Consider the following 27,964-nt stretch of genomic DNA (forward strand, 5'->3'; position numbering starts at 1 on the left):
GCTCTGCGACATGGTGAGTTGGCCGCGGGGCCGGGCCGGGGTCGCCTCCCTCTCGCCCTGCGTCCGGAGGGGCTGGGAGGGTCCCGGCGGTCGGGGCCCTGGAGGAGCGGCAGGCGCTCGCGGGTGCCCCCTTCCCTTCCGCGTGTCCCCTGCAGGGACGAGGGAGGCCCACCCCCTTGCCAGCAGGCCATCCTGGGCAGCCAGGCTCGGACCCGGGACTGCGATCGGGGCTCCTCCTCCTCCTCCTCCTCGTAAGGCTTCGTGCAAGTCTGCCTGCCTCGTAGACACATGCACACGCACTCTGCTGCAAATCTGCCTGCCTTGCAGACAGACAGACAGACAGACAGACAGACAGACACACCTAGTGCAAATCTGCCTTTCTCAAATCTGCCTGCCTTGCAGACAGACAGACAGACAGGCACACACACACACAGTCTGAGTGCAAATCTGCCTACCTTGCAGACAGACACATACACACACACACAGTCTGAGTGCAAATCTGCCAGCCTTGCAGACAGACACACACACACACACACACACACACACACAGTCTGAGTGCAAATCTGCCTGCCTTACAGACACACACACACACAGTCTGAGTGAAAATCTGCCTACGTTGCAAACATTCACACACACACACACAGTCTGAGTGAAAATCTGCCTGCCTTGCAGACAGACAGACAGACAAACACACACACACACACACACACACACCCTATAGCAAATCTGCCTGTTTCATAGACATGTACACACAAACTCTTAGGGCAAATCTGCCTGCCTTGCAGACAGACAGACACAGCTAGTGCAAATCTACCTTTCTCAAATCGGCCTGCCTTGCAGACAGACAGACAGACAGACAGACACACACACACACACACACACACCCTAGTACAAATCTACCTTCCTCGTAGACAGACAAACACAAAGTCTTAGTGCAAATCTGCCTGCCTTGTAGACACACAAACACACACACACACACACACACACACACTCGAGATCCAAGATTGGAGGTGTGGCTCTGGAAGGCTGCTGGTGGAGCTTTATTTTTGTTTGTTTGTTTTTTTGGGTGGTGGGGGCACCCACAGCAGTGCTCAGGGGTTGTCTGTGCAAGGCAAATTACCTACCCTGTGCTATGGCTCTGGCCCAACTGGTGGAGCTTTTGGAAAGTTTCTGGTGCCCCCAGGAGCTGAGTGCAGTGCTCTCCTCATTTGATCCAGAGGCCCTATGATCTCAGTGGCCAAAGGGCCTATGATACTGCATCATCAGAAGACCTCACGGAGCTGCAGTGGCTCTTAGTACATTTGAGTAGAGGGTGGAATTTCTGTACCCCAACCACGGCTACTCTAGAGTATGTTTTCCTTGAACGGACATGATACACACACACATACCCAGTGTTGTACTTGCATACCTGCCTCCTCAAGTTTTCTTTAATCCTTACACACAGCGAATAACAATTTTACTTGATCAAGCTCAAAGTGTTTGGCTACGTTCCTCAAGCATGTACCCAAAGTTTAATCTCTAAACCGTGCTCTAGTCCCTGACTTAAAATACTTAATTTTTCTATTGCTGCCAAGAGTCTCCTGCAGCCTAGCTTGGCCCACAAACCCACCCTGGCTGAAGCTTCTTACCTTTGCAATTTTGTTTTGTTTTGGGAGCCACACGAGCTCTGCTCATTCATGGAGGGCCCATTTGGGGACCATATGTGGTGGTGTTAGGGATCCAACCTCCGTTGGTCACATGCAAGGCATGTAATTATGGAGGCTCATTGCTTAAAGAACTTAGGATTTAAGGGCCGAAGCAATAGTACAACATGGAGGATATTAAGTCCCCGAATTTCATATGGTCCCCTGAGCCTGCCAGGAGTGATTCCTGAGCACAGAGCCAGGAAAGTAATCCCTGAGCACTCAGCACTGCCGGGTGTAGCCCCAAAAATAAAGAATTTGTAGTTAAGTTCCTAAGGTCTTAAGCATGGTCCTATGGTTCTGACCCTACAGTTTCTCATTTACTAGACACGCATCCCTCTGTTCTTTTGGTACCATGGTGCTTTCCTCTCCTTTTCCTTCCTTCTCAGTTGTGATATTCCCTGCACGCCTGACAGGTTTTAGAGATGGTGCTTGCATTCTTGGCTGCAGTCGGTCCTCTTTGAGGCTCGTATGCTTCCTTTGCACCGTGGGTCTCACTCCTTTCCTTTCAACTGTTGTTGCTTGCTGGGTTGTAGTGCTCCTTGGGTTTTCAACTGAGCTGGTGCTCGCACTCACCAGGGGGCTTCTTCCTGACCATAATGCTTGGGTGAAATTGTGGCCCTCAGTGGCTGGGGGTCTAAACCACTGTGTTGTGCCAGGATCAGCTCATGCAGAGGCACCAAGGATCGAACTTGAAGCCTCAAGCTTTGCCAGGCAGGGGACTTACCCACTACACCTTCTCGCTTCATAACATGGTTGTTTTTCATCAATAAACCTAAAGCTTTTTACCAGACCCAGTTATAATCGTGTACTTCTCATTTTTTCCCTAACTTGTAAGTTCTTTGGAAGCAGAACTTACATCATCAGACTGGTATTTCCCAGAGCTTTGTACAATGCCCAGAGTAAAAGAAATTTTCAATATATATCTTTTTTTGGGAGGTGCAGTTTGGGCCACATCCAGCAGTGTTGGGGGAGGCCTGCTTCCAGCTGAGCTTGAGGACCATGTTGTGCATGGGAGTGAGTTGAGGATTCCAGCCTAAAGAGCATAAAACTGCAGCTTTTCGGGCTGTCTTCCTGTGTATGCTTTATCAGACATAGAGTAAATAACTATGGCATAGTTGGGACTTGGGTGACAGGAATCTAGGAAAAAGAAAGCATTGAAAGTTTGAACTGTTTTGTGAAGGAAGTGAAACGGCTTAGTATTTGATGCCTTACTCATAAATTTTTTATTTTGAGATTACACACACACACCTTTTTTTTTTGTTTTTGTTTTTGTTTGTTTGTTTTTGGGTCACACCCGGCAGGGCTCACGGTTACCGAGTCTGCGCTCAGAAATCGCTCCTGGCAGGCTCGGGGGACCATATGGGATGCCGGAATTTGAACCACTGTCCTGCATGCAAGGCAAACACCCCACCTCCTTGCTATCTCTCTGGCCTGGGACTTACTTCTGGCTCTCAGCCCTGTGGTGCTGGGGATCGAACCCAGCTCCGTGGTGTGCAAAGCAAGTGCCCTGCCTGCTGTACAGCTCTCCTGCCCCTCTTATTCTTAATCTACTTTTCATAACTAAATAACTTGAAAGTGTAGCATTCTGGGTCCTAAACTTTGAAATTTACCTGATCATTGGAAAATCTTGGAAGGAGTAATGTGAGTCCATTGGCTTGTTTTTGATTTTGGAACATACCCAGCAATGCTCAGGGGTTGCTCCTCACTCTGGGCTCAATCTCTCCTGGCAGTGCTCAGACCTCCATTTGCAGTGCCAGGTATTGAACCCGGCTTCATCTGACTTAACCCTTGTACTATTTTTATGGCCCATGAATGTGGGTTTTAATTACTTTTTGAGGCTCTGTAATTGACAGTTACTTGATTGAGTGGCGTTTTGGGGGGATGGGTCCACACCCAGTAAGTACCCAGGGTTACTCCTGGTTCTGCCCTCAGACATCACTTCTGGTGGCACATCTTACCCACTGTACTTCTCTGCTCCTGCTCCCTCATGATTGAGTTTGAGGCATAAATGTTCTTTTTTGTTTTTGGGTCACACCCAGCATCGCTTGGGTTACTCCTGGCTCTACGCTCAGAAATCATCCCTGGCAGGCTCAGGGGACCATATGGGATGCCGGAATTTGAACCACTGTCCTTCTGCATGCAAGGCAAATGCCCCACCTCCATGCTATCTCTCTAGCCCCAGCATAAATATTCTGACATCAGTCCCCTCACCAGTGTCCACTTCCCTGCACCTGTGTCCCCCGTTTGCCTCCCAGTCCCTTAAATGTAAGTTTTGTAAGAGTTTTTTTTTTCTTCTTCCCCCAGGGTCATAAACTAAAGACTAGAGCCCAGTGGGAGGTTGGAGTAATAGCACAGGGGCAGAAGGTTTGCCTTGTATTGGACCTACCAAGTTGGAATCCCTACATCCTATATGGTTCCTCAGGCACTGCCAGGAGTGATTCCTGAGTGCAGAGCCAGTAGTAAGCCCTGAGCACCACCAGGTGTGGCCCACAAACAAGAATAGAGTACATGGGGCTGGAGAGATAGCACAGCAGTAGGGCGTTTGCCTTGCATTTGGCCAACTCAATGGAAGATGGTTCCATTTCCAGCATTCCATATTATCTTCCGAGCCTGCCAGAGCGATATCTGAACACAGAGCCAGGACTGACCCCTGAGTGCTGCTGGTATAACCCAAAAAAATAAAATAGCATACAGTGGACTGCAGGTAAGGCCTTACATATAGCTGGCCCAGGTTCAAACCCTGCTACTGCATATGGTCCCGATTACCACCAGGAATGATCTTTGGACAACACTAGATGTGACCCAAGACACACACACACACACACACACACACACACATTTGGACAACACTAGATGTGACTCAAGACACACACACACACACATTTGGACAACACTAGATGTGACCCAAGACACACACACACACACACACACACACACACACACAAATAGACACATTCCTTACCATAGACACTAAGGTGTCAGGAAATAGGGGCCGGAGCAATAGCACAGTCAGTAGGCAAGTTGCCTTGCATGTGGCCAACCCGGGTTCAATCCCCGGCATCCCATTTGGCCCCTGAGCCTACCAGGAACGAACGATTTCTGAGCACAAAGCAGCGTGCCACTAGATGTGGCCCAAAATACCAAAAAAAAAAAAAAAGTGGGGAAATAGCGAATCAAACCTTCCAGTAGTGCTGGGAAGGACTGAGAACAACCCCCAGGGCCAGCCCCGGGGAACAGCCCACCAGGTCCCTCCAGGTGCTGCAGTTGGACCTTCCATGCCAGCTGCGCTGACTCCACCTTTCAGGCTGTCTGGACTTAGCTGAGCCTTTGGAGTGTAGGCATATGTAACCCCTCTCCCAACTTCCTCCTAGTCTCACCTGGAGAGGGACACCCTCCCATAGCTGGGAGGGGTCTGTGGTTGCTAATAAAGGGGTTGCTTCAGGGGTGCAAGGGGGATTCTGAGAGATTCGGCAGGAGGAAAGATTGAGCAGGGCTGCTGGAGAGAGGCTGATTAAAAGGTTAGCCTAGATGGCTAGGGTGTATCAATAATAAAGCTTCAAAGGGCCAGAGCGGTGGCGCTAGAGGTAAGGCGCCTGCCTTGCCTGCCCTAGCCTAGTGTGGTTCGATCCCCTGGTGTCCCATATGGCTTGATCCCCCAAGCCAGAAGCAATTTCTGAGCGCAGAGAAAGGAGTAACCCCTGAGCATCAATGGGTGTGGCCCCAAAACCAAAAAAATACATAAATAAATAAAGCTTCATGTCTCCGGAATCTGGATCATTCCCTCGCTGTTAACCTGAACTCTGAGACCCGCCGGCTGGAAGGGGTTGCAGGCACCTGGTCCGGCCTGGCAGAGAAAGGCCTCACCATCCATCTACCACCATCTAGGACTATAATTAATATGTTTTTGTTTTAATATAAAAATAATTTTGGGGCCGGAATGATAGCACAGTGGGTGGGGCATCTGCCTTACACATGGCCAGCCCAGGTTTGATCCCCAGCATCCCATATGGTCCCTTGAGCCTGCCAGGTGTGATTTCTGAGCACAGAGCCAGGCATAACCCCTGAGCACCACCGGGTGTGTTTCACTCCCCCCACTCCCCCCCCCAAAAAAAAACCAAACAAAAACATAAGTAATACGTTTCAGGTTGCTTTCTTTGTTTTGGGGGTTTGGGTTACACACTTACCTATTCTGGACTTACTCCTGATTTTGCTGCGCTCAAGGGTTACTCTTGGCATTGCTCATAGAACCTTATGGGGTGCCCCATAAATGATATGGGGAATCCATATCCTTTGAGTGCAAGGCAAGCACCTTAACTTAGCCTGTTCTATCTCTCTGGCCCTTGGTTTCACATTTTTGATCTGTCAGCCCCCAGCCCTGTGCCTCCTGTGGACCACTCTGTTTTCAGATTGGTCAACAGCAGTGAGGAAGTGACTAGTCAGGGGAAGGTCCCATCGGGCTGTGGACCTTAGTGCAGCTGTGACCATTTAGCAAACTAGTGAAAGTAAAGGTTGTTTGTTTTTGGATCACAACCCAGCAATGCTCAGGGATTACTCCTGGCTCTGCACTCAGAAAATCTGCACTCTTGGCAGTGCTCAAGGGACCCCCTATGGGATGCCGGGGATTGAACAAGGAAGGGTCAGCTGTGTGCCTAGCAAGCATTTTACCCACTGTAAGTACCTGGGACTTAGAAATCAAATTATTAAGTGTGATAGACCTCAGAGATAGTGCAGTGGGTAAGGCCCATGCTTTGCACACAGCCAACCTGGGTACAAGGCAAGCACCCCTTGTACTCCAGCCTAATCCATTTTAAAAAGAAACGTGTAGTTTGGAGTAAATGACCCGCATTTGAATTTGTACTCAGCTATTTGTTTTCGTTTGAGGCCATATGCCTAACAGTGCTCAGAGACTACCCCTGGCTCAGTGTTGGAGGGAAGGGGGATGTGGGTCCCAGCATGTTTGAGGGACCCTGTGGTACTGGGGCCAGACCCCCATTTCTGGTACGCAGTGTGTGATCTGCCTTCGAGCTTTCTCCCCCCTGGCACTGTGCCCTGGGCCATGTTTCTGTCCTGTGTCTAGATAAACTGGAAGGATTCTTCTTGTCTCTAATTGGTATTTGGAATACATTTGCATAATGACGTGTTTCTCACTCTGTCTGCTAAATGCTACTGACTTACATCACAGAAACTATTGCAGGAAGATCCTTAAATACTGATTGGATTTTGTTTGTGTGTTTAAAGGGGACAATTCATCTCTTTCGAAAACCACAGAGATCAATTTTTGGCAAGTTATTACAAGAATTTGGACTTGTAGCATCTGATCGAAGGGTAAGTCCTTTTAATTACTAAAGCCTATTTTTTGGGGGGTGGGACCAGGCTGTTTGATACACATCTGGGGTTCCTGGCTCCATGTCGGGGGCCAGTCTGGCTATAGTGGGGGATCGGATATAAGTCTTGGAATCAAACTGGGCCAGCAATGCACAGGGCTGGCTCCTTAACTTTTGCACTCTCTTGCCCGCCTGGGCATGCTTCCAGACTGTGGCCCTCATACACCTTCCCTCCGGCAGTGCTGGCCCTGAATTCTGCCAGGTGTGACCCCAAACATCAAAGGAAAAAATTTTTATTTTATCATAATAATTCGATAGGTGATTGCTTTTGCTAGACTCAGGAAATGCGAGAAGGCAGCTTTTTTTAAGGCATTTATGCTTACTGTTTGGCGTAGCCAACTCTGAACCACAGACTCTGAACGCCATGGGCATCTGTCGCGAGGCGGCAGCATGCACAAGTAACAAATGATGTTTTCCTTCTCCGCAGTCCTGGAAGCTCCTGCTCTTCGGGGTCATAAACTTAACATGTACTGGTTTCCTTCTCATGTGGTGCAGTTCTACAAACAGTATAGGTAAGGCACTCTTCTCATTTTTAGGCACTCGCATACTTTCACCTTCACATAAAATCAAAGCATGGTCTTTTCTATCGGAGTGTATTTGCCTGGCATGCATCTGACCTGGGTTGGATCCCCAGCATCCTACATGGTTCTCAGAGCCCAGCGAGGAATAATCCTAGAGCTCAGAGCCAGGAGTAAGTAAGTCCTGAGCGTGGCCGGATGTGCACCAAGGGGGGGGGGGGAGAAAAAGAGGACCAAATCAATAGCACAGTGTGGACCGAAAGGTGTGCATCAAAAGCCAGACAATCCAACAAATCAGTATTAAAAAATGCCCAAATTGAGACTCTTTTTCCCCAGCTTTTTATTTTTGCTGATTGCTTTTTTTTTTTTTTTTTTTTTTTTTGGTTTTTGGGCCACACCCGGCGGTGCTCAGGGGTTACTTCTGGCTGTCTGCTCAGAAATAACTCCTGGCAGGCATGGGGGACCATATGGGACACCGGGATTCGAACCAACCACCTTAGGTCCTGGATCGGCTGCTTGCAAGACAAACACTGCTGTGCTATCTCTCCGGGCCCGCTGATTGAATTTCTGTGATTGACAGTAGTTGGTAATGGCTTTCTGTATAACTAATTCCAACACCTACCTAGCCCCAATGTACCTCCTTCCTCCCCAGCACTCCTCTTCCCTCCACACCCTACAGCCAAACTCAGTTGTGTGACTCAGTTCTCTGTATGACCTTTGGTCCTTTGTTGCTACCTTTAAGTCCCACGTGTGAGAGAGACTATTCTCTATCCCTTTCCTTCTGGGTTTTTGGTATTTTGGAGGCCATATTTGGTGATGCTCAAGGGGTCACTCCTGGCTCTGCATGCAGGAGTCACTTACGCTCTGGCAATGCTCTGGAATCAGTCTTGGGATGCTGGAGCTTGACCCAAGTCGACCACATGCAAGGAAAGTGTTCAACCCTTCTTCCTGTCTCCTCAGCCCTGTCCTTTTTGTGCTGACTGACTTCACTCAGCACAATATCTAGTTCCATCCACGGCACTGCAGATCACATGATTCTCTTTCTCTTTAGTGCTGCATAGTATTCCATTGTATATATGTCACACCACTTCTGGATCCAGTGATTTCTACTTAGGCCTTTGGGTTTTTTCCATGACATGGCTGTTTCTGCTCTGCAGTGAACATAGGTTTGTGTGTCTGTTCCTTTGAATAAGTGTTTTTGAGTTTTGGGGATAGACATCAAGCATGAGTATATGGAAATTTTATTTAATTTTTTTGGTAGATCCACACTGAATAGTGCTCAGGGCTTATTCCTAGCTCTGTGCTCAGGAATTACTCTAATCTAGCTCAAGGCACCATATTGGATGAGTCCATGATGTACAAGGCAATGCCTCAACCACTGTACTGTCTTTCTGGCTCCTGTTCTGTTTTCCAGAGATTTCCATATCACTTTCCATAGAGCTGGACCAGGAGACATACGCACCAGCTCCCTGCTCCCTACCTCACCGCCACCATAGACTTTGGAGTGCGTGTCATTTGTTGTAGTTCAGTGTTCACAGTGCTCTTCCCATTACCAGGGATGATGAGCACTTTTCTCATAAGCCTTTTGGCCATCTTGTATCTGACTTGGATGGGTGTTCATGAAATTCTGTTTTTGTTTTGATTTGGGGCCACGCCTGGTGGCGCTCAGAGTTTACTTCTGGCTTTGTGCTTGGGTTTGATCCCAGCTTTTCATATGGTCACCTGAACCTGCCAGGAGCGACTTCTGAACACAGAGCCAGGAGTAACCCTTGAGTGCTGCTGAGTGTGGCCAAAAAACAAAAAGAAAGAAAAGAAATACAGGGGGCCAGAGCTATAGGACAGTGGGGAGTACATTTGCCTTGCATACGACCCGACTGTCCCTAGTTCCTTTTCCAGCATCTCATAGGATCCCCCTCACTGCCAAGAGTAATTCCTGAGCAGCAGTAAGCGCAACCCAATAAGAAATAATAGAGGTACAATTGGCATGGGCCGAAGCCCAGTGAGAAAGTATGTTACTTGGATGTGAGATTGTGGATTTCATTCTGGGCAAACCCCGCCACCCCCACAACCCTACAAAAGTAAACTCACCAGACTTTGCCTGTTGTCATCTCATCAACAACATAAGCAGCGCACGTGACTGAGAATTAATCACTATAGTAATGGAGTCCCCGGGCAGGAGCAATTTGGAGGCTTCGTTCTATTTCCTAGTTTCCTAGCAGTGGATCCTATAATATTTGACTCATTGTTTTTGTTGCTTTGCAGCTTTAACTGCCTACACTTACCTGACCATTTTTGACTTTTTTAGGTAAGTCTTTAAAACTCTAACCTTTTGAAGCTAATAAGGAGTTTGTGGCACTGAATTGGTTAACTTTTGCTTGGTCAGTGGAAAGCAGTTTGCAGTGTATATGCAGGGAGCACTATCAGTATAAGACCTGTATAGACATCGCTTCGTGGCCTTTGGGTTAAGATCCAGTGTAAAACCTCACTACAGGGGCCAGAGAGATAGGGTGTTAGGGAGGGCACTTTCCGTGCTTGCAGCCAACAAGGTTCAATTCCTGACATCCCACGTGGTCCCCTGAATACTGCCAGGAGTGATTTCTGAGCACAGAGCTAGGAGTAACCCCTGAGCACTGCTGGATGTGACCTGACTCCCCAAAAGTCTGTATATGTCTAGAATGTTTTATACAACAGTATTACTATTTGCCTACTCAGTTACAGAAACCTTTCAAGACACATAACTGATTGAGTAAAAAAAAAAGTCTTCGGGGCCAGAGAAATAGCATGGAAGTAAGGCATTTGCCTTGCATGCAGAAGGACAGTGGTTCTAATCCTGGCATCCTATATGGTCCTCTAAGTCTGCCAGGAGTGATTTCCGAGCATAGAGCCAGGAGTAACCCCTGAGTGCTGCCGGGTGTGACCCAAAAACAAACAAACAAACAAAAAGTCTTTATTTTGGTTGTTTGACAACTTGATGACATATAAAAATTCTTTCAGTTTATTCACGTGTTAACACTGTTGTTAGCATGTTAAAAAATTAAATCAACAGAAACAAGACAAAGGGACAAATAAAAATGCCAATAATAGAAAAACATTTTTATTGCTTATTATAATTATAAAATAGAAAAGCAATATTAATTTACTTAGTGCAGACACCTGTAACTTTCAGCAGTTTAGTGATTCTGAAATATTTATGTCGGAATGTTCTCGACTTGCTGTAGTTCTAATCTCAGTATTTCTTTTCCTCTTTAGTTTAATGACATGCCTAATAAGCTACTGGGTCATGATGAAGAAACCTAGCCCTGCCTATTCTTTTGGGTAAGTTCAAATTATTTTGTTTTCTGCTAACTTCCTGCTACTGAAATTGTGGGTGGGGGTGAGGGGAAAGTGTAATCTGGCTTTTACCCCTGGTACTGGGCTGGAAGATTGGGGGGATACGGAAATCCTTGTTCTGCTAGGGTGATTACTATAGTCTAGAAAATAGGTGCTGCCCATGCAGTGGGATGGTGGTCAGATAAGTAAGAGCAGGGAAAGTGCTTTACTCATTTGTTTGTTTGTTTGTTTGTTGGGTTTTGGCCATTCCTGGCTCTGCACTCAGAAATTATTCCAGGCAGGCTTGGAGACCCTATGGCAGTGGTCGACAACCTGCGGCTCATGAGCCACATGTGGCTCTTTACACTTTTAATTTGGCTCTTCTTTTTTTTTTTTTTTTTTTTTTTTTTGGTTTTTGGGTCACACCCGTCGGCGCTCAGGGGTTACTCCTGGCTGTCTGCTCAGAAATAGCTCCTGGCAGGCACGGGGACCATATGGGACACCGAGATTCGAACCAACCACCTTAGGTCCTGGATCGGCTGCTTGCAAGGCAAACGCCTCTGTGCTATTTCTCCAGGCCCTAATTTGGCTCTTCTGTGTGAGAACCGGGCGGCCGCTCCAGGAGTCAGGACTCTGCTCCTAGCCTCTGTCAGTGCGCACCCTGTGTGGCTCTCAAAATAAATTTCAATCATGGTTTTGGCGAGATTTGGCTCAGTTGAAAAAAAAAAAGGTTGCCAACCACTGCCCTAGGTGAAACTGAGGATCAAACCTGGGCTGGCTGAATATAAGGCAAATGCCCTCCCTGTTGTGTTTTCACTCTGGCCTCAACTTCACTTTTTGTTCTTTTGTGTTTTGGACCACACCCAATACTTAATACTCTTGGCTCTAATACTCCTGGTGGCTCAGGAGATCCTATGGGATGCCGGGAATTGAACCTGAATCAGCTTAGTGCAAGACACCCCGACCTGCTGTGCAATTGCTCTAGCCCCAACTTCACTCATTTTTGTTTGTTTGTGGGCCATATCTATTAGTGCTCAGGGCTTACTTCTGGCTCTGCACTCAGAAATCTCTCCTGGAAGGCTCAGGGGACTCTATGGAATGCTGAGGATCGAAGCTAGGTCAGCTGTATACAAGACAAACACTCTATACCCACTGCGCTTTTGTTCCAGCCTCAACTTCACTCATTTTTAATCAGATGGTCATCTTGATGTCTGGGATTACATATATGTATATTCTCTTACTTCCGATAGCCTTTATTTGGCCCTCCCCATTCCACCCCCAACTTGGTGGGGGTGTGGGTATGGTTGGACCTCACCTTGCAGTGCTCTGGGGCTGGGCTACTCCTGCCTCTGTGCTCAGGAGTGACTTTGTGGGGGTGCTCTCTGAGGACCATTCAGTGGCGTCAGAGATTCAAGCTAGAGTTTCAGCTACGTGCAAAACAAGCACCTTTATTCCTGCATGTCTCACTTACCTCACTTTTTATTTTATCTATTTTTGGGTTTTGGCCATACCTGTTGATGCTCAGGGGTTACTCCTGTGGTATTTTTTGAGTATATCATTCTTGAAGCTGTAACTTGATCTTCCATGTTGGGCCCATATGTGTTGAGTGAGTGGATCATTGACTGTGAGTGTATTTGAGAAACTGTCTGCTGATCTACTTCATTTTCTCATTTCAGCTTCGAACGACTAGAAGTCCTCGCGGTTTTTACCTCCACAGTCTTGGCGCAGTTGGGCGCTCTCTTTATCTTAAAGGAAAGGTACGTGTGTGGAAACTGCTCCCATCCCTGTCACCCTGCTCGGCTACTGTCAGATCTAGTCTTCTCCAGGGAGCTTGGGCGTGTGGACAGGTGGGCTTAAAGGGCAACACTGCTGGCATGTCCGGCATGCCTTCTGGATGCTTTGGACAGGAGCTTCTCTCCTTCCACCCCATTTTCAGACTTCTTTCTTCCTCCCTCCCTCCCTCCCACCTCCTTCCTACCTTACTTTCTCTCACCTCTTCCTGCCTTCCTTCATTCCTTCCTCCTCCTTCTTTCCTTTCCTTCTTCCTTCTCCCTTTTTTCTTTCTTCTTCCTTTCTTCCTCCTTCCTTCCTTCTTTCTTTCTTTCTTTTCTTTTTCTTTCTTCTCTCTTTCTTCTTCCTTCCTTCTCTCTTTTCTTCCTTCCTTCTCTCTTTACTTTCTTCCTTCCTTCTCTTTTCTTTCTTCCTTCCTTCCTTCCTTCCTTCCTTCCTTCCTTCCTTCCTTCCTTCCTTCCTTCCTTTCTTTCTTTCTTTCTTTCTTTCTTTCTTTCTTTCTTTCTTTCTTTCTTTCTTTCTTTCTTTCTTTCTTTCTCTCTCTCTCTCTCTCTCTTTCTTTCTTTCTTTCTTTCTTTCTTTCTTCTCTCTCTCTCTCTTTCTCTCTCTCTCTCTCTCTCTCTCTTTCTTTCTTTCTTTCTTTCTTTCTTTCTTTCTTTCTTTCTTTCTTTCTTTCTTTCTTTCTTTCTTTCTTTCCTTCCTTCCTTCCTTCCTTCCTTCCTTCCTTCCTTCCTTCCTTCCTTCCTTCCTTCCTTCCTTCCTTCTTCCTTCCTTCCTTCCTTCCTTCCTTCCTTCCTTCCTTCCTTCCTTACTTCCTTCCTTCCTTCCTTCCTTCATTTTTTAATACTTTAATTGAACTGCCATTGGACACATAGTTATAAAGTAGTTCGTGATTGAGTTCCAGTCATACAATGCACTTTTTCTGCCACCAATGTCCCCAATTTAACTTTAGCCTTCTCCTCTTGTTTTCTCTCTTTTCCTGCCTGCCTCTGGGGCAGACAATCTCTCTCTGTCTCTCTTTCTCACTCTCTCATGCTCTCTTGTACTCTTGCTCTCCTCTCACTGTGCCTTTTGCATTTTCTCTCTCGCTCTTCGCTTAGACAAGCTGGCTTACACTATTGTTCCTTAAGGGCTATCATGCCTGTCCCTTTCCCTCCTTCGAGTACCCAGCTCTTGTGAGGGTGCTCATTCCCAACCCACACAGTCACTGTGGCTAAGGACCATTTTTGAGTCGCTTTGCCTCCTCACTGCTCATAACCGATTCAGTTGATGTTGAAAGCGTTTATGAACTAAATTGGCTTCATGCTCTTGGTATGGCATGTCATGTGGCATGTGACTTGCTGAATAGCACTTTTCTCTCTTCCAGTGCAGAGCGCTTTTTGGAGCAGCCAGAGATACACACGTGAGACTTCGCTTTTTCTGTGCTTCTTTGCTTCCTGGAGGCCCCTCCTGGCAGTGCTCGGGGAGCGGGGCTGAACCCAGGGGCTCTGCTTACAGGCTTGTGCCCTTTCCTCTAAATACCTCCATGGGCCCAGGTTACCTTTGTGATTTGGTTTCTGAGCCACACCTGGCACTGCTCAGGGGACCCTCTGGGGTGTTGGGGGATTGAAAATAGGTTGGCCTTATACCAGACAAGTTCCTGCCCTCCATCTCATCTCTCAACCCTGCCTGAGGTTGGTGTTTCCTGTAACATCAAATGAACCAAGAGTAGCAGGTGCTTTAGCCTATAGCAGAGCTCTGAGTGTGGCAATAACCCAGTTCCCAGATGGTTCAGAACAAAGTCCCAGGGGCCAAGATCATTTCTTTTCCCCTATAGCCCTTTCCCCAGGATTGGTGTTTGCTGGCAGCCCTTCAAGGCCTTTCTTGTTTTACTTTTTGTGTGTGTGTGTGTGTGGTTTTTGGGTCACACCTGGCAGTGCTCAGGGAAAATTCCTGGCTCCATGCCTCCATGCTCAGAAATTGCTCCTGGCACCGCCGGGTGTGGCCCAAAAACCAAAAAAAAAAAAAAAAAAAAAAAAATTGCTCCTGGCAGGCCCGGGGGACCATATGGGAAGCCAGATTCGAACTGATGACCTTCTGCATGAAAGGCAAACGCCTTACCTCCATGCTATCTCTCTCCGGCCCCCCTTGAAGGCCTTTCTACCCGTGGCGTCTTTATTTCCTGGGTCCTGCTCCCTCGCCCTCACAATCCAAACTTTGACCCTGGAACCTTGGTAGGACGGGAGAGATGGAACAGTGATCTCTGCTACACAGTTGGCAACAGTGTGGACTTTACTGCTCTTATCAGTGTAATCTGGGAGAGTCTGAACTGGGTAGTAGAACTGGGAATGATGGGGCCAGAGCAGTGGCGCAAGCCATAAGGTGTCTACCTTGTGTGCGCCAGCTTAGGACAGACCGAGGTTCGATCTGCTGGTGTCCCATTTGGACCCCCAATACCATTGGGACCTTTACCAACGCATAACAGCCATTTCCTGTATGAAGTGTATAGGGAAAGGCAGGAAGCAAGAGGTGGATTTGTGGGCCTGGGTGCCAAATTCCAGTTCTGATGTTGTAAATAGCAAAATAGTGAGGCCTGGTGATGCGGTTCCACCTTGGACCCTGTTCTAGCTGCAAATCGCAGAGTGACAGTGACAGGGAGGGGAGGAAGGGACTAACAATGGGCCAGGGCATCACACAGCGGGGAGGGTGCTGGCCTTGCATGTGGATTACCTCGGATTGACCTCCCACACCATATGGTCCCCTGAGCACTGCCAGGATAATTGTGAGCTCAGAGTCAGGAGTAAGCCCTGAGTGTTGCTGGGTATGTCCCAAAGCCAAGGGAAAAAGAAAAGCTAATGAGTGCTATTTGTTGTTCTTTGTAGGGGCAGGTTACTGGTTGGCACTTTCGTGGCTCTGACCTTCAACCTGTTCACAATGCTTTCTGTTCGAAATAAGCCTTTTGCTTATGTCTCCGAAGGTATGTTTTTAAATGGCCATTGGTGAGAGATCCTCTTTACTTCTCAGGGCTTGACTTAACAGAGAACTAGAAGACTTTAGCTTAAAAATAACATATGAGGGGGCCGGAGAGAGGGCATGGGGGTAGGGCTTTTGCCTTGCATGTAGAAAGACAATGGTTCGAATCCTGACATCCTATACCTGAGCCTGCCAGGAGCGATTTCTGAGCGTAGAGCTAGGAGTAACCCCTGAGTGCAGCCATGTGTGACCCAAAAATAAAATAAAATAAATAACATGAGAGGGCCAGAGAGAGAGCATAGAGGTAGAGTGTTTGCCTTGCATGCAAAAGGACAGTGGTTCGAATCCCGGCATCCCATATGGTCCTCTGAGCCTGCGAGGAGCGATTTCTGAGCCTAGAGCCAGGAATAACCCTTGAGTGCTGCCAGGTGTGACCCAAAACCCCCCAAAAATAAATAAAATAAATAACATATGAGGTGGGTGGCGGAGCAATAGCACAGGATGTAGGGCTTTTGTCTTGCACGCAGCCAACCCAAGTTCAATCCCCAGCATCCCATATGAATCCACCTGAGCCTGCCAGGAGTGATTTCTGAGCTCAGAGCCAGGAGTAACCCTTGACCACTGCCGGATGTTGCAGAAACAAATTAAAAATAGCACGAGGGCCCGGGAAGGTGGCGCTAAAGGTAAGGTGTCTCTGCCTTGCAAGCTCTAGCGTAGGACGGACCGCGGTTCGATCCCCCAGTGTCCCATATGGTCCCCCCAAGCCAGGGGCGATTTCTGAGCGCATAGCCAGGAGTAATCCCTGAGCCTCAAACGGGTGTGGCCCAAAAACCAAAAAAAAAAAAAAAATAGCACGAGAGGCCTAGAACAATAGCACAGTGGGTAGGGCACTTGCCTTAATGTAGCTGACCTGAGTTTGATCCCGGCATCCCATACAGTCCTCCAACCTGTCAGAAATAATTTCTGAGTGCAGTATTCCTTGAGTGATGCCAGGTGTGACCCCTCCCCAAAAATAGCACATGCTTCTACAGCAGGCAGGACCAAGGAGAAGCTTTGGAAATGCTGTTTTCTTTTTGTCTTCTTTTGACTTTTGAGCCACACTTGCCTGTGCTCAGAGATCACTCCTGCTGGTGCTAAGGGGACCATATGAAGTGCCAGGGATAGAACTCAGGTTGGCCACATGCAAGGTAATTGCCATCCCCAATGTATAATCTCATTCGCCCCTCCATTGTGTCTTCTTTGTTATTACTTTTGGGCCACACCCGCTGCACTTGGGTTACTCCTGGCTTTGCACTTAGAAATCACTCCTGTAGGCTCGGGGAACCATATGGGATAATGGGGATCGAACCTGGGTCGTCCAAGTACAAAGCAAATGCCCACCCCCATTATGTCCAAAGTAAAGCTTTCTGAAAAGCCCGTTCATGTTTAAATCACTTGAAGAGTACTGAGAAGTCTAAGCTATATTGGTCTGCTTTATACCTTAACAATTACTACATGAACCAGAAAATGAATAGTGGTACTATGTGATGACCAGAATCACTTTTTTTTTTTTTTTTTTTTTGATTTTCGGTTTTTGGGTCACACCCGGCAGTGCTCAGGGGTTACTCCTGGCTCTCTGCTCAGAAATCACTCGTGGCAGGCTCAGGACCATATGGGATGCCAGGATTTAAACCACCATCCTTCTGCATGCAAGGCAAATGCCCTATCTCCATGCTATCTCTCCGGCCCCCCAGAATTACTTTTAATAAAAGCTGTCAAGGAGCTGAGCGATAGCACAGTGGGAAGGGAGTTTACCTTGCACATGGCTGACCCGGGTTCGATCCTTGGTATCTCATATGGTCCCGTGCACCTGCCAGGAGGGATTCCTGAGCACCAACCCAGAGTAATAACTGAGTGCCACCAGGTATGACCCAAAACTCAAAATAAATAAGTAAATAAATAAAAAAAAAGTCTGTCAGTTATTAAAAGTACATTTTATGTACTTTTGAAATGTTAGTCATCTCCAAACTTAATTTTAAAGTTTAATAAGCCAAACAATAAGAGTTCCTTGCAATAGTACAGCGGGTTGGGTGTTTGCCTTGCATATGCCTGACCCAGGTTCAGTCTCCAGCATCCTGTTTCATCCTCTGAGCCCACCAGGTCTAATTGCCAAGCACAGAGTCAAATTATATTTTAAGGGGCCTGAGCGATAGTACACCTCACAAGGTGTTTGCCTTGCGCACGACCAACATGAGTTCAATCCCCAGCTTCCCATAGGGTCCTCTGAGTCTGCCAGGAGTGATTTCTGAGCACAGCCAGGTGTAAGCCCTAAGCACAGCTGGTATAACTCAACCCCCCCCCCCCAAATATGCTTTGAGCACTGCTGGATGTGGCCCAAAAAAACAATACAAAAATGAAGAAACCAGTAGGACCAGAGAGATAGCATGGAGGTAGGGTATTTGCCTTGCACGCAGGACAGTGGTTTGAATCCCAGCATCCCATATGGTCCCCTGAGCCTACCAGGTGCGACTTCTGAACGTAGAGCCAGGAGTAATCACTGAGCACTGCGACCCCCCCCCCCCAAATCTTCAAAACAATGAAGAAGCCAAGTTTATTTGCAGTGGTTTATTCCGCTCTGTCAGTAACTGAAGTATTTCCTTTTTTAAGCTGCTACTACAAGTTGGCTTCAAGAGCACGTGGCGGATCTAAGTCGAAGGTAAAACTTACAGAATTCTGTGTTACACAGGGTTTGCTTTGGTTTCGGGGCCAATCCAAGTGGTGCTGAGGGCTACTCACAGGCTTGTGCTCAGGGATCAAGAGTTTTCAGGAATTGAATTCGGGCTCCTGCATGATGCAGGATGCTCTCTGTCGCTCCTGCTCTGCATAATTTTTTTTTTTTTTTTTGGTTTTTGGGCCACACCCAGGGGTTACTCCTGGCTATGCGTTCAGAAATTGCCCCTGGCTTGGGGGGACCATATGGGATGCCGGGGATTGAACCGCTAGCGCTTGCAAGCCAGATACCTTACCTCTAGCACCACCTTCCCGGCCCCTGCTCTGCATAATTTAAGAGGACTGCGTAAGAAGCAGCCTCTGAATGGGCAACATTCTGGGATGAGGTGTTTTTGTTTGTTTCGGTTTTTTGGGCCACACCTGCAGCACTAGGGTTCCTCCTGGCTCTGCACTCAGGAATAACTTCTCGAAGGCTTTGAGGAACTTATGGGATGCCGAGAATCAAGCCCTGGTTAGCTACTTGCAAGGCAAAGTCCCTCCTGCTGTGCTATCGCTCTGGTCCCCGTTTATTTGTGGGGAGGGTGGAATGCTCAGGGTTTACTCCTGGCTCTGTGCTCAGGGATCATTCCTGGGAGTTCTTGGGACCATATGGGATACCTGGATCAAACCCAGGTTGACTGGATCCCTGGTCCTTTGCATGCAAGGCAAATGCCCTCCCGGCTGTCCTATCGCTTCGGCCCCTGAGATGAGGTTTGAGTTTTAGGGCAGTCTCCCCCACTGAGATAGACTCTTAATTTCCTTTGACCATTTCTTACTACTTTTTTTGTTTGTTTGTTTGTTTTGTTTTTTTTTTGGTGCCGAAACCCAGGAACGATCTTACTACTTTGTAATTAATTTCATCAAAGACTTTTTTTTTTTTTTGTGGTTTTTGGGTCACACCCGGCAGTGCTCAGGGGTTATTCCTGGCTCCAGGCTCAGAAATTGCTCCTGGCAGGCACGGGAGGACCATATATGGGACGCCGGGATTCGAACCGATGACCTCCTGCATGAGAGGCAAACGCCTTACCTCCATGCTATCTCTCCGGCCCGACTTTTTTTTTTTTTTTTTTTTTTTTTTTTTGGTTTTTGGGTCTCACCCATCAGTGCTCAGGGGTTACTTCTGGTTCTAGGCTCAGAAATCGCTCCTGGCAGGCTCGGGGAATTCGAACCACTGACCTCCTGCATGCGAGACAAACACCTTACCTCATGCTATCTCTCCAGCCCCCCATCAAAGACTTCTTTTAATAAAGCGAGAGCATTTCTCTTGAATTCTCTTTGCTTTCTTTATAATTTTTGGGGTGGCAGTGGCAGAATGAGGGGAGTGTAAATTGGTTAACATATTGCCAGATCACTGACTGTGACCTGTCATTAGCAGTATTGAGCCACAGTGTTCCAGTGAACCAGAGGCACTTCAGATCTCCTTGGTTTTGGTTTGGGGCCACACCCAGTAGTGCTGAGGGGCTATTCCTGCCTCTTCAATTGGGTCATTTTTGGTGGTACTCAGAGGAGCACTCAGAGGACCTGTTCTAGGTTTTTGTTTTGTTTTGTTTTGTTTTTGAGTCACACCCGCTGATTGCTCAGGGCTTAGTCTGGACTCTGTTCTAAAGGTCAGTCCTGGAGGAACTTCGGGGACTGTACCTGGTAGTGTCCCAGGCATTGAACCTGTGTCTGCCTTGGGCGAGGGAAGCACCTTGCCTGTCGGATCATCTTGGTTCTGGGTGGGTTTTTTTTTTCTCTTTGTCTTTCTTTTCCTCAGCATTATCTGAGTCCTTCTCCCCAACCGACTCTGTCTCTGTTTCCACAGCTTGTGTGGGATCATCCCCGGGGCCAGCAGCATCTTTCTCCCACGCATGAATCCCTTCGTTCTGATTGACCTGGCCGGCGCCTTTGCCCTTTGTATCACGTACCTGCTCATTGAGATCGAGTGAGTCATTGATATCTTGCTGATACTCGTGTTTCGAGTCCTGGGCACAGTCCCCAGGGCAGCAGCCGGGTGGCAGGGGAAGCTCGCAGCATTTGTACCTCAGACCTGTAGGCCCTAGACACAGCTGTTCTCGAGCATAGGGCTGGAAACGTTTCAAATCTCCTCCTCCTGACCTGAATTAGATATGAATCGACCAGGCCTAGAGACGTGCCTCACAGTTGCCTTGTCCTTTGGGGGCCACACCTGTAGGTGCTCCAGGGTTCCTTCCTGTTGATGCTGGGGGCAGCGTGGGGCTGAGGCTAGAACTCAGGGTTTCTATTTAGAGCATGCACTGCAGCCTTGCACCATGGTCCCAGCCTGACCTTAAAGTCACTTTATATATGTAAATTTAACATCTTTATTTTAATTTACTTTGGAGGGGCCACACCCAGTGGTACTCGTGTTACTCCTGGCTCTGCTCTCCGAAATTACTCTTGGCAGATCCGGGATCATATAGAATGCCAGGGATCAGGGTCTGGAACCTAGGTTAGAGTACTCCCTGCTTTGGCCCCAAACTTAACGTTTTATTTTGTTTTGGGGCAACACCTGACTATGCTCAGGGTTACTCCAGGCTCTGTGCTCAGAAGTCACTCCTGGCAGATGCAGGGACTGTATGGGGACCATATGGGATGCTGGAGACCGAACCCAGGTCGGCAACATGCAAGGCAAATGCCCACTGTGCTATTACTCTGGCCCCACACTTACCATTTTTAACCAATGATTTTGTTTTTGTTTTTGTTTTGGGGTCACACCCAATTAGGTTCAGGGGTTACTTCTGGCTTTATACGCAGGTATCACTCCTGGTGGACTCAGGATCATATGGGGTACTAGGGATCAAACCTGGGTCAGCTCTGTTTAAGGCAAGTGCCTTCCCCTCTGGACTATCACTCTGGCCCCCTTTTTTTGACTCCCTAGTTGAAGGATCTTATTTGTTGCAGCAAATAAATATATAAGAAATTTTGTAGTTAGCAAGTAGATTGACCTAAATACAGAAAAGGGACAGTGTTCACTTTTATTTGTCATCATCTTCTTTTTGTGTGTGTGTGTGTGATTTTTGGGTCACACCCGGCAGTGCTCAGGGGTTATTCCTGGCTTCACGCTCAGAAATTGCTCCTGGCAGGCACGGGGGACCATATGGAACGCCGGGATTCAAACTGATGACCTCCTGCATGAAAGGCAAACACCTTACCTCCATGCTATCTCTCCGGCCCCTGTCATCATCTTCTTTACACCAGTTCACATAATTAGTAGTTATTGTAGAATTAAATAATAAATGAAGCTCTTTGGATGGGCTTGAATGGAGGTAGACGGTGATGGAGGCCTTTCTCCTCCAGCTCAGGACCACGTGGCTTCACCTTCTCCATCAGCCAGCAGGTCTGCCAGTTAGGTGATCGCGGCGGGTAAAAAAACTCACATGCGGGCCCGGAGAGATAACACAGCAGAGTTTGCCTTGCAAGCAGCCAATCCAGGACCAAAGGTGGTTGGTTCGAATCCCGGTGTCCCATATGGTCCCCTGTGCCTGCCAGGAGCTACTTCTAACAGACAGCCAGGAGGAACCCCTGAGCACCGCCGGGTGTGGCCCAAAAACCAAAAAAAAAAAAAAAAAAAAACCTCACATGCAGGCAAGAAATACCAGTTTTATTTGCCCTAGCCAACGTGTGTGGCCTATATCATAATCCTATTTAAACACATGCCATCCTTAGTTTGCCCTGCGTCTTAACTTCTTTCAGCCATCTCTCCTCCTGCAACCTTCTTCATCTAGGCAAATCCCCTTGCCCTTCCAGCCAAAAGCCTTTTGTTACCTCCCAAAGACCCCTCCCAGAAATGGGAAGTCTATTAGCAGGTAAGGTTACACCGGTGGAAATGGGGGGTGTGGTTACAGTTATCATTGAACTTTAGTGAGAGAGAACTCAGAATGCTTTTTAAATTTTCCTTTGAGAGGCTGGAGTGATAGCATAACAGAGAGAACATTTGCCTTGAATGTAGCCAACCTAGGTTCAATCGCCAGCATCACATATGGTCTCCTGAGCCTGCCAGGAGTAGTTTCTGAGCTCAGAATCAGAAGTAATCCCCCTGAGTACTGCAGGGTGTAGCCTAAAAATAACAACAAAAAATATTTTTCCTTAGAAATGCTTTATTTGTAATTAAGAGCATTTTGTTACTGTTTTTGTTTGGTTCTACTTTGGGGGCCATATCCAGAAGTGCTCAGGCTTACTCCTGTCTTTGTGCTCACTCTTGGTGGGCTTCGGGCATCCCCCATATCTGGTTCTGGATATCAGACCCAAACCTAGGCCAGCCACATGAAAATCAAAGCCTTACTTGCTCTCATATTCATATTTTTACAGCCCACATTGTGGGGGTCATTTGTGCTAAAGCAGGCCTCGGGGGCTGGAGATGGAGTCCATTAGTGAAGCGTTTACCTGGCATGTGTGAGGGAGGCCCTGGGTCCCATTGCGAGTCCGAAAAGCCAACCCGGGCTGCTGCCGTCGACAGTGCATGGTGGCTCAGGGGCGTCAGACGTGCCTGCATGGAACACTGAGGGATGTTGTTTCCTTGCAGCAATTACTTCGCCGTCGACACAGCCTCTGCCATAGCCATTGCATTGATGACCTTTGGCACCATGTACCCCATGAGCGTGTACAGTGGGAAGGTGTTACTGCAGGTAAGGGCCAAACACCATCCCTGCCTGACTGCCTACAAGTGGTAGGGTGGCCCACGGGGGGTCCTGGGGCAAGTGGGTTCAGGCAGTATTTGACATTCCTGTACAAAAGAACCAGATCAAATGTTATTGGCCCACTAATAGCATAATTTTTTTGTTTTGTTGTGTTGTGTTGTGGGGTTACACCCAGCGGTTCTCATGGGTTTCTCCTGGCTCTGCACTCAGGAATTACTCTTAGTGGTGCCTTGGGGACCTTTTGGGATGCTGGAGATCAAACTTGGATCAGCTGAGTGCAAGGCAAATAAATGCCTTACTCACTCTATTGTTGCTACGGCCACCAATAGTTCCTTTATTTTTTTCTGTATTTGTTAAACATAAATAAAATTCATTTTGCCTCTAATCCTCTAATCATGTTTTGAGGGGAATGTATTTCAGACATTTTTCCCTAAAGTGCTTTTGCCATTGTATAATGCTTTTTTTTCTTTTTTAAAATTTATTTGTTGCTATTGGACTATAAGGCTTTTTACGTTTTTAGTTTGAAAAGACAAAGATTTGGGGCTGGAGAGATAGCATGGAGGTAAGGTGTTTCCTTCATGCAGAAGGTCGGTGGTTCGATTCCCGGCATCCCATATGGTCCCCTGAGCCTTCCAAGAGTGATTTCTGAGCCTAGAGCCAGGAGTGACCCCTGAGCGCTGCTGGGTGTGACCAAAAAAAAAAAACAAAAAAAGAAAAAAGAAAAGATGGGCCGGAGAGATAGCATGGAAGTAAAGCGTTTGCCTTGCATGCAGAAGGACGGTGGTTCGAATCCTGGCATCCCTTATGGCCCCCGGAGCCTGCCGGGAGTGATTTCTGAGCCTAGAACCAGGAGTAACCCTGAGCGCTACTGGGTGTGACCCCCCAAAAAAAACAAAACAAAACAAACAAAAAAAAAAGATAAAGATTTGTGGGGGGCTTTTGCCCACAAGCAGCAGTGCTCAGGGTTGCCTCCTGGCTCTATGTTGGGAAGGGGCAATTGAACCCTGGTTGGCTGTGTACACGGCAAATGCCCTACCTGCGTTTTGTTGCTCTTGAGACTTCAGGAGTGTGTAGACCAGGAACCTACAGAGGCTTGTCGTGAGGGTTCTCTGTCCCTCCTCTCTCTTCCAGCCTTTCAAACCTCACAGGAATAGAAACTGAGCAGAGAGATGGACAGTGCTACAGTGCTGCAGCCCCAAATCAAATGGGACTTTCCTGAGGCTGTTGAGCTGGCAGGATAGTTCTCTCAGGCTTATTGCTCCTGGGGTACCTGCCTGTGAGATGAAGCCAGAAATCAGCACTTGCTGGGTCCTGCTGTCTCCTCACTTGGGGTACTCTTGTACCTTCCTTTTTTTTTTTCGGTGACACTCAGGAGTTACTCCTGGCTATGTGCTCAGAAATCGCCCCTGGCTTGGGGGACTATATGGGATGCCAGGGGATCAAACTGCAGTCCTTCCTAGGTTAGCGCATGCAAGAAAACGCTCTACCGCTTGCACCAATGCTCTAGCCCCTCTTGTACCCTGTTTTTACTAAGTCAGGAGAGGATGAATCATGGGACCGGAGCAAGATCATAGAGGTAGGGTGTTTGTCTTGCACACAGCCAACCCAGGTTTGTTCCCCGGCATTCCATATGGTCCTCTGAGGTAATTTTTTAGTGCAGAGCCAGGAGTGACCTCTGAGCACCACTGATGGATATGGTGAGAGAGAGAGAGAGAGAATGAGAAAATTTGAATGGGGGCCGAAGCAATAGCACAGCGGTAGAGCGATCGCCTTGCACACGGCCAATTTTGGACTGACTCCAGTTTGATTCCCGGCATCCCCAGAGCTTGCCATGAGTGATTTCTGAGTGAAGAACCAGGAGTAACCCCTGAGTGCCACCAGGTGTGACCCCAAAACAAAACAAAAAATGTGAATGAGTGTCAAACCAGGCAAAGGGCTCAACAAACTCTTTGCTTTACATCTTATCTCAGGGCCATTGACACCCAAAATTTGTACCCTTAGACTCAGACTCATGTGTTGTTTCTTTTCTTTTTCCCTCCAGACCACCCCACCCCATGTTATTGGCCAGTTGGATAAACTGATCCGTGAGGTAAGATGGACTAGTTCATGAAGTTGGGTTTTTTGTTTTGTTTTTGTTTTTGTTTTTGGGTCACACCCAACAGCACTCAGGGGCCTGACTCAACACCCAGAAATCGATCTTGGCAGGCTAGGGGGAGGGAACAATATGGGATGCTGGGACTCGAACCACCGTCCCTCTCCATCCAAGGCAAACGCCCTCCATGCTATCTCTCCGGCCCCTTGTGAAGTTGTTTTGATTTCAAATTAGGGACTGTTCAGAGTGGGTCCTCGTGACCTGCTCAGACCGGAAATGGGCAGCGCCAGGCCCAAGTCTATGCACCTGGGGCCAGGAAGGTGGCGCTAGAGGTAAGGTGTCTGCCTTGCAAGCGCTAGCATAAGACGGACCACGGTTTGATCCCCCGGCGTCCCATATGGTCCCCCCAAGCCAGGAGCGATTTCTGAGCGCATAGCCAGGAGTAACCCCTGAGCGTCAAACGAGTGTGGCCAAAAAACAAAAAAATCTATGCACCTGAACAGGAATGTCCCGACCTGGTCTCTGCCTGCTGACTGTGCCCCACTTTGGCCGAACTGTGTGCCAGCCAAGATAGTGGGCCCGAGGGTTGACTGGCTGTGCTGAACGTGCTCTGTGTGGACCATCCTGTTTCTTTCTGCTCCTGCCTAGGTATCGACCTTGGACGGAGTCCTGGAAGTCCGCAACGAACACTTTTGGACTCTGGGTTTTGGTTCATTGGTATGTTTCCTGTATATTACTTTAGTGATACTTTACTATTTTGGGGGGCCACACCCAGAGGTGCTCAGGGAATCACTCATGGGCAGTTTAGGCAAATCTATGGGATGCCAGGGATCAAACTTGGGTTGGCTGCGTGCAAGGTAAATGTCCTACTTCCTGCACTATTGCTCTGGCCCTACCTTATGTATACTATTTTAAAACATAGTTGAGAATTCTCCAGCCTCACAAAATGTGTTTACCTAAATGTTTTACAGTCTTTGATTCCCATGTCTTTTTTGTTTGTTTGTTTTTTGGGTTTCACCCGGCAGTGCTGGCTCTCTAAGCTCAGAAACCACTCCTGGCAGGCTCTGGGGAACATATGGGTTGGTGGAATTCGAACCACTGTCCTTCTGCATACAAGGCGAATGCCCTACCTCCATGCTATCTCTCCGGCCCCGATTCTCATGTCTTTTGGACGTGTCTTCCTTGACCCCACACACAGCCTGCTGTGCTCTGGAGCCAACCTGGCTGTGCTCAGGGATCCCTCTGCCACACTAGGGAGTGATCCTGGTCGGCCACGTGTAAACCAGTACTTCAGCCCTTGAACCATCTGCTTAAGCCCAGGCTTCCGTGTCTTAGGGAATCGAAAATGTAATGGGTTCAGTCATGGGTTTGAGAACCTTTTTTCCTTTCCTGCTGCTCACTGAGGGCTGTCTGGCAGGGCTGAAGCGATCATACGGTAGTAGGGCACTTGCCTTGCAAGTAACACATCCGGATTTGAACCATGGCACCATGAGTAGTGCCCAAGCCCTGTCAGGAGTGAGCCCTGAGCATCTTTGGATGTGGCCCTCAAACCAACAACTACTATTTTGCCTGCTATTCCCAACGCTTTGCTCAGGAGTGATCCCTGGCTGTGTATTGGGGAATGCAGATGAGAGTTGGCTTCATTCAAGGCAGACACCTACCGCTTGTGTCACCACTCTGGCCCCCCTTTAGCCTTTCTTTCCTGTGATCTTTCGCCCCATAGGCTGGGTCAGTGCACGTCAGGATTCGACGGGACGCCAACGAGCAGATGGTTCTGGCCCACGTGACCAACAGGCTGTACACGCTGGTCTCCACGCTGACCGTGCAAATTTTCAAGGACGACTGGGTCCGGCCCGCCGTCATATCCGGGCCCATCACCACCAACGTCCTCAACTTGTCAGACCAGCACTTCCTCCCGATGCCCCCCGTGAGGACAGCTGAGAACGTCAACCCACTGACCTCGACCCCAGCTAAAGCCAGCAGCAGCCCCCCTCCAGAATTTGCCTTTAATACGCCCGGGAAGAACGTGAGCCCGCTGCTGTTCTTGAACACACAGACACGACCGTACAGCGTGGGCCTTCCTCACGGCCATCTCCCCCACAACCACATGCTGGCTCAGGGCCTGGGGGTGCCCAGGATCGGGGCTACCCCAGACTTCCGGACTGGTTTCACCAGCGTGCCAAGTCGATATGGGACAAATAGTCGCCTGGGACAGCCCAGACCCTGAGAGACTCGAGTGTGACTTTTGGGTTTCTTTGGGTGGGGTAGGGGCAGGTACTCCCGGCAGTGCTCAGGGGTTCCTCCTGATGCTGCACTCAGGAATCACCCCTGTCGGTGTTCGGGGGGACCCTCTGGGGTGCTGCGGGTGGACCATGTGCAAGGCAAGTGCCCCCCACCACTGCAGCGTGGCCATCGGTCCCTCAAGTGTGACTTATTTTTCGGACTGTTGAACCCCTGACTTCCAGCTTCCTTAGTGATCCTCTTTGTTCCTTCATTTCCTCTAAAGTCGGAGAATAGAGGCTTGTTCACAGTTAGTGAAAGAATAAAATTATATTTTTGTAAGATGTGTTTGTCCCTGAGGTTCTTTTTAAGAGGCTTCCTTTAGGAACTGCGTTTCCCTACATGTGAATTTTGCTCTTTGATTTCCGATTTGTGTGACCAGACATCACCCTTCTGAGGGAACCACTTGACTGAGTGAATATCTGTTATTAAAAGTTTACAATATGGGGCCGGAGAGAGAGCGTGGAGGTAGGGCGTTTGCCTTGCGTCCAGAAGGACGGTGGTTCGAATCTCGGCATCCCATATGGTTCCCCGTGCCTGCCAGGAGTGATTTCTGAGCATAGAGCCA

General features: G+C 48.2%; 1 protein-coding gene across 1 annotated transcript; it reads left to right on the plus strand.

Moving 5' to 3' along the window:
* Positions 1-27,682, plus strand: SLC30A6 (solute carrier family 30 member 6). Its single transcript, XM_049784203.1, has 14 exons — positions 1-13; positions 6,924-7,010; positions 7,497-7,581; positions 9,850-9,892; positions 10,837-10,902; positions 12,573-12,653; positions 14,054-14,089; positions 15,549-15,643; positions 18,286-18,334; positions 20,192-20,311; positions 22,910-23,012; positions 25,066-25,113; positions 25,765-25,833; positions 26,840-27,682. The coding sequence occupies exons 1-14, from the start codon at positions 11-13 to the stop codon at positions 27,341-27,343; spliced, it is 1,389 nt and encodes a 462-aa protein (XP_049640160.1). The 5' UTR covers positions 1-10; the 3' UTR covers positions 27,344-27,682.
* The last annotated feature ends 282 nt before the right edge of the window (positions 27,683-27,964 follow it).

The sequence above is a fragment of the Suncus etruscus genome, chromosome 12, assembly GCF_024139225.1.
Source record: "Suncus etruscus isolate mSunEtr1 chromosome 12, mSunEtr1.pri.cur, whole genome shotgun sequence".
Taxonomy (NCBI): domain Eukaryota; kingdom Metazoa; phylum Chordata; class Mammalia; order Eulipotyphla; family Soricidae; genus Suncus; species Suncus etruscus.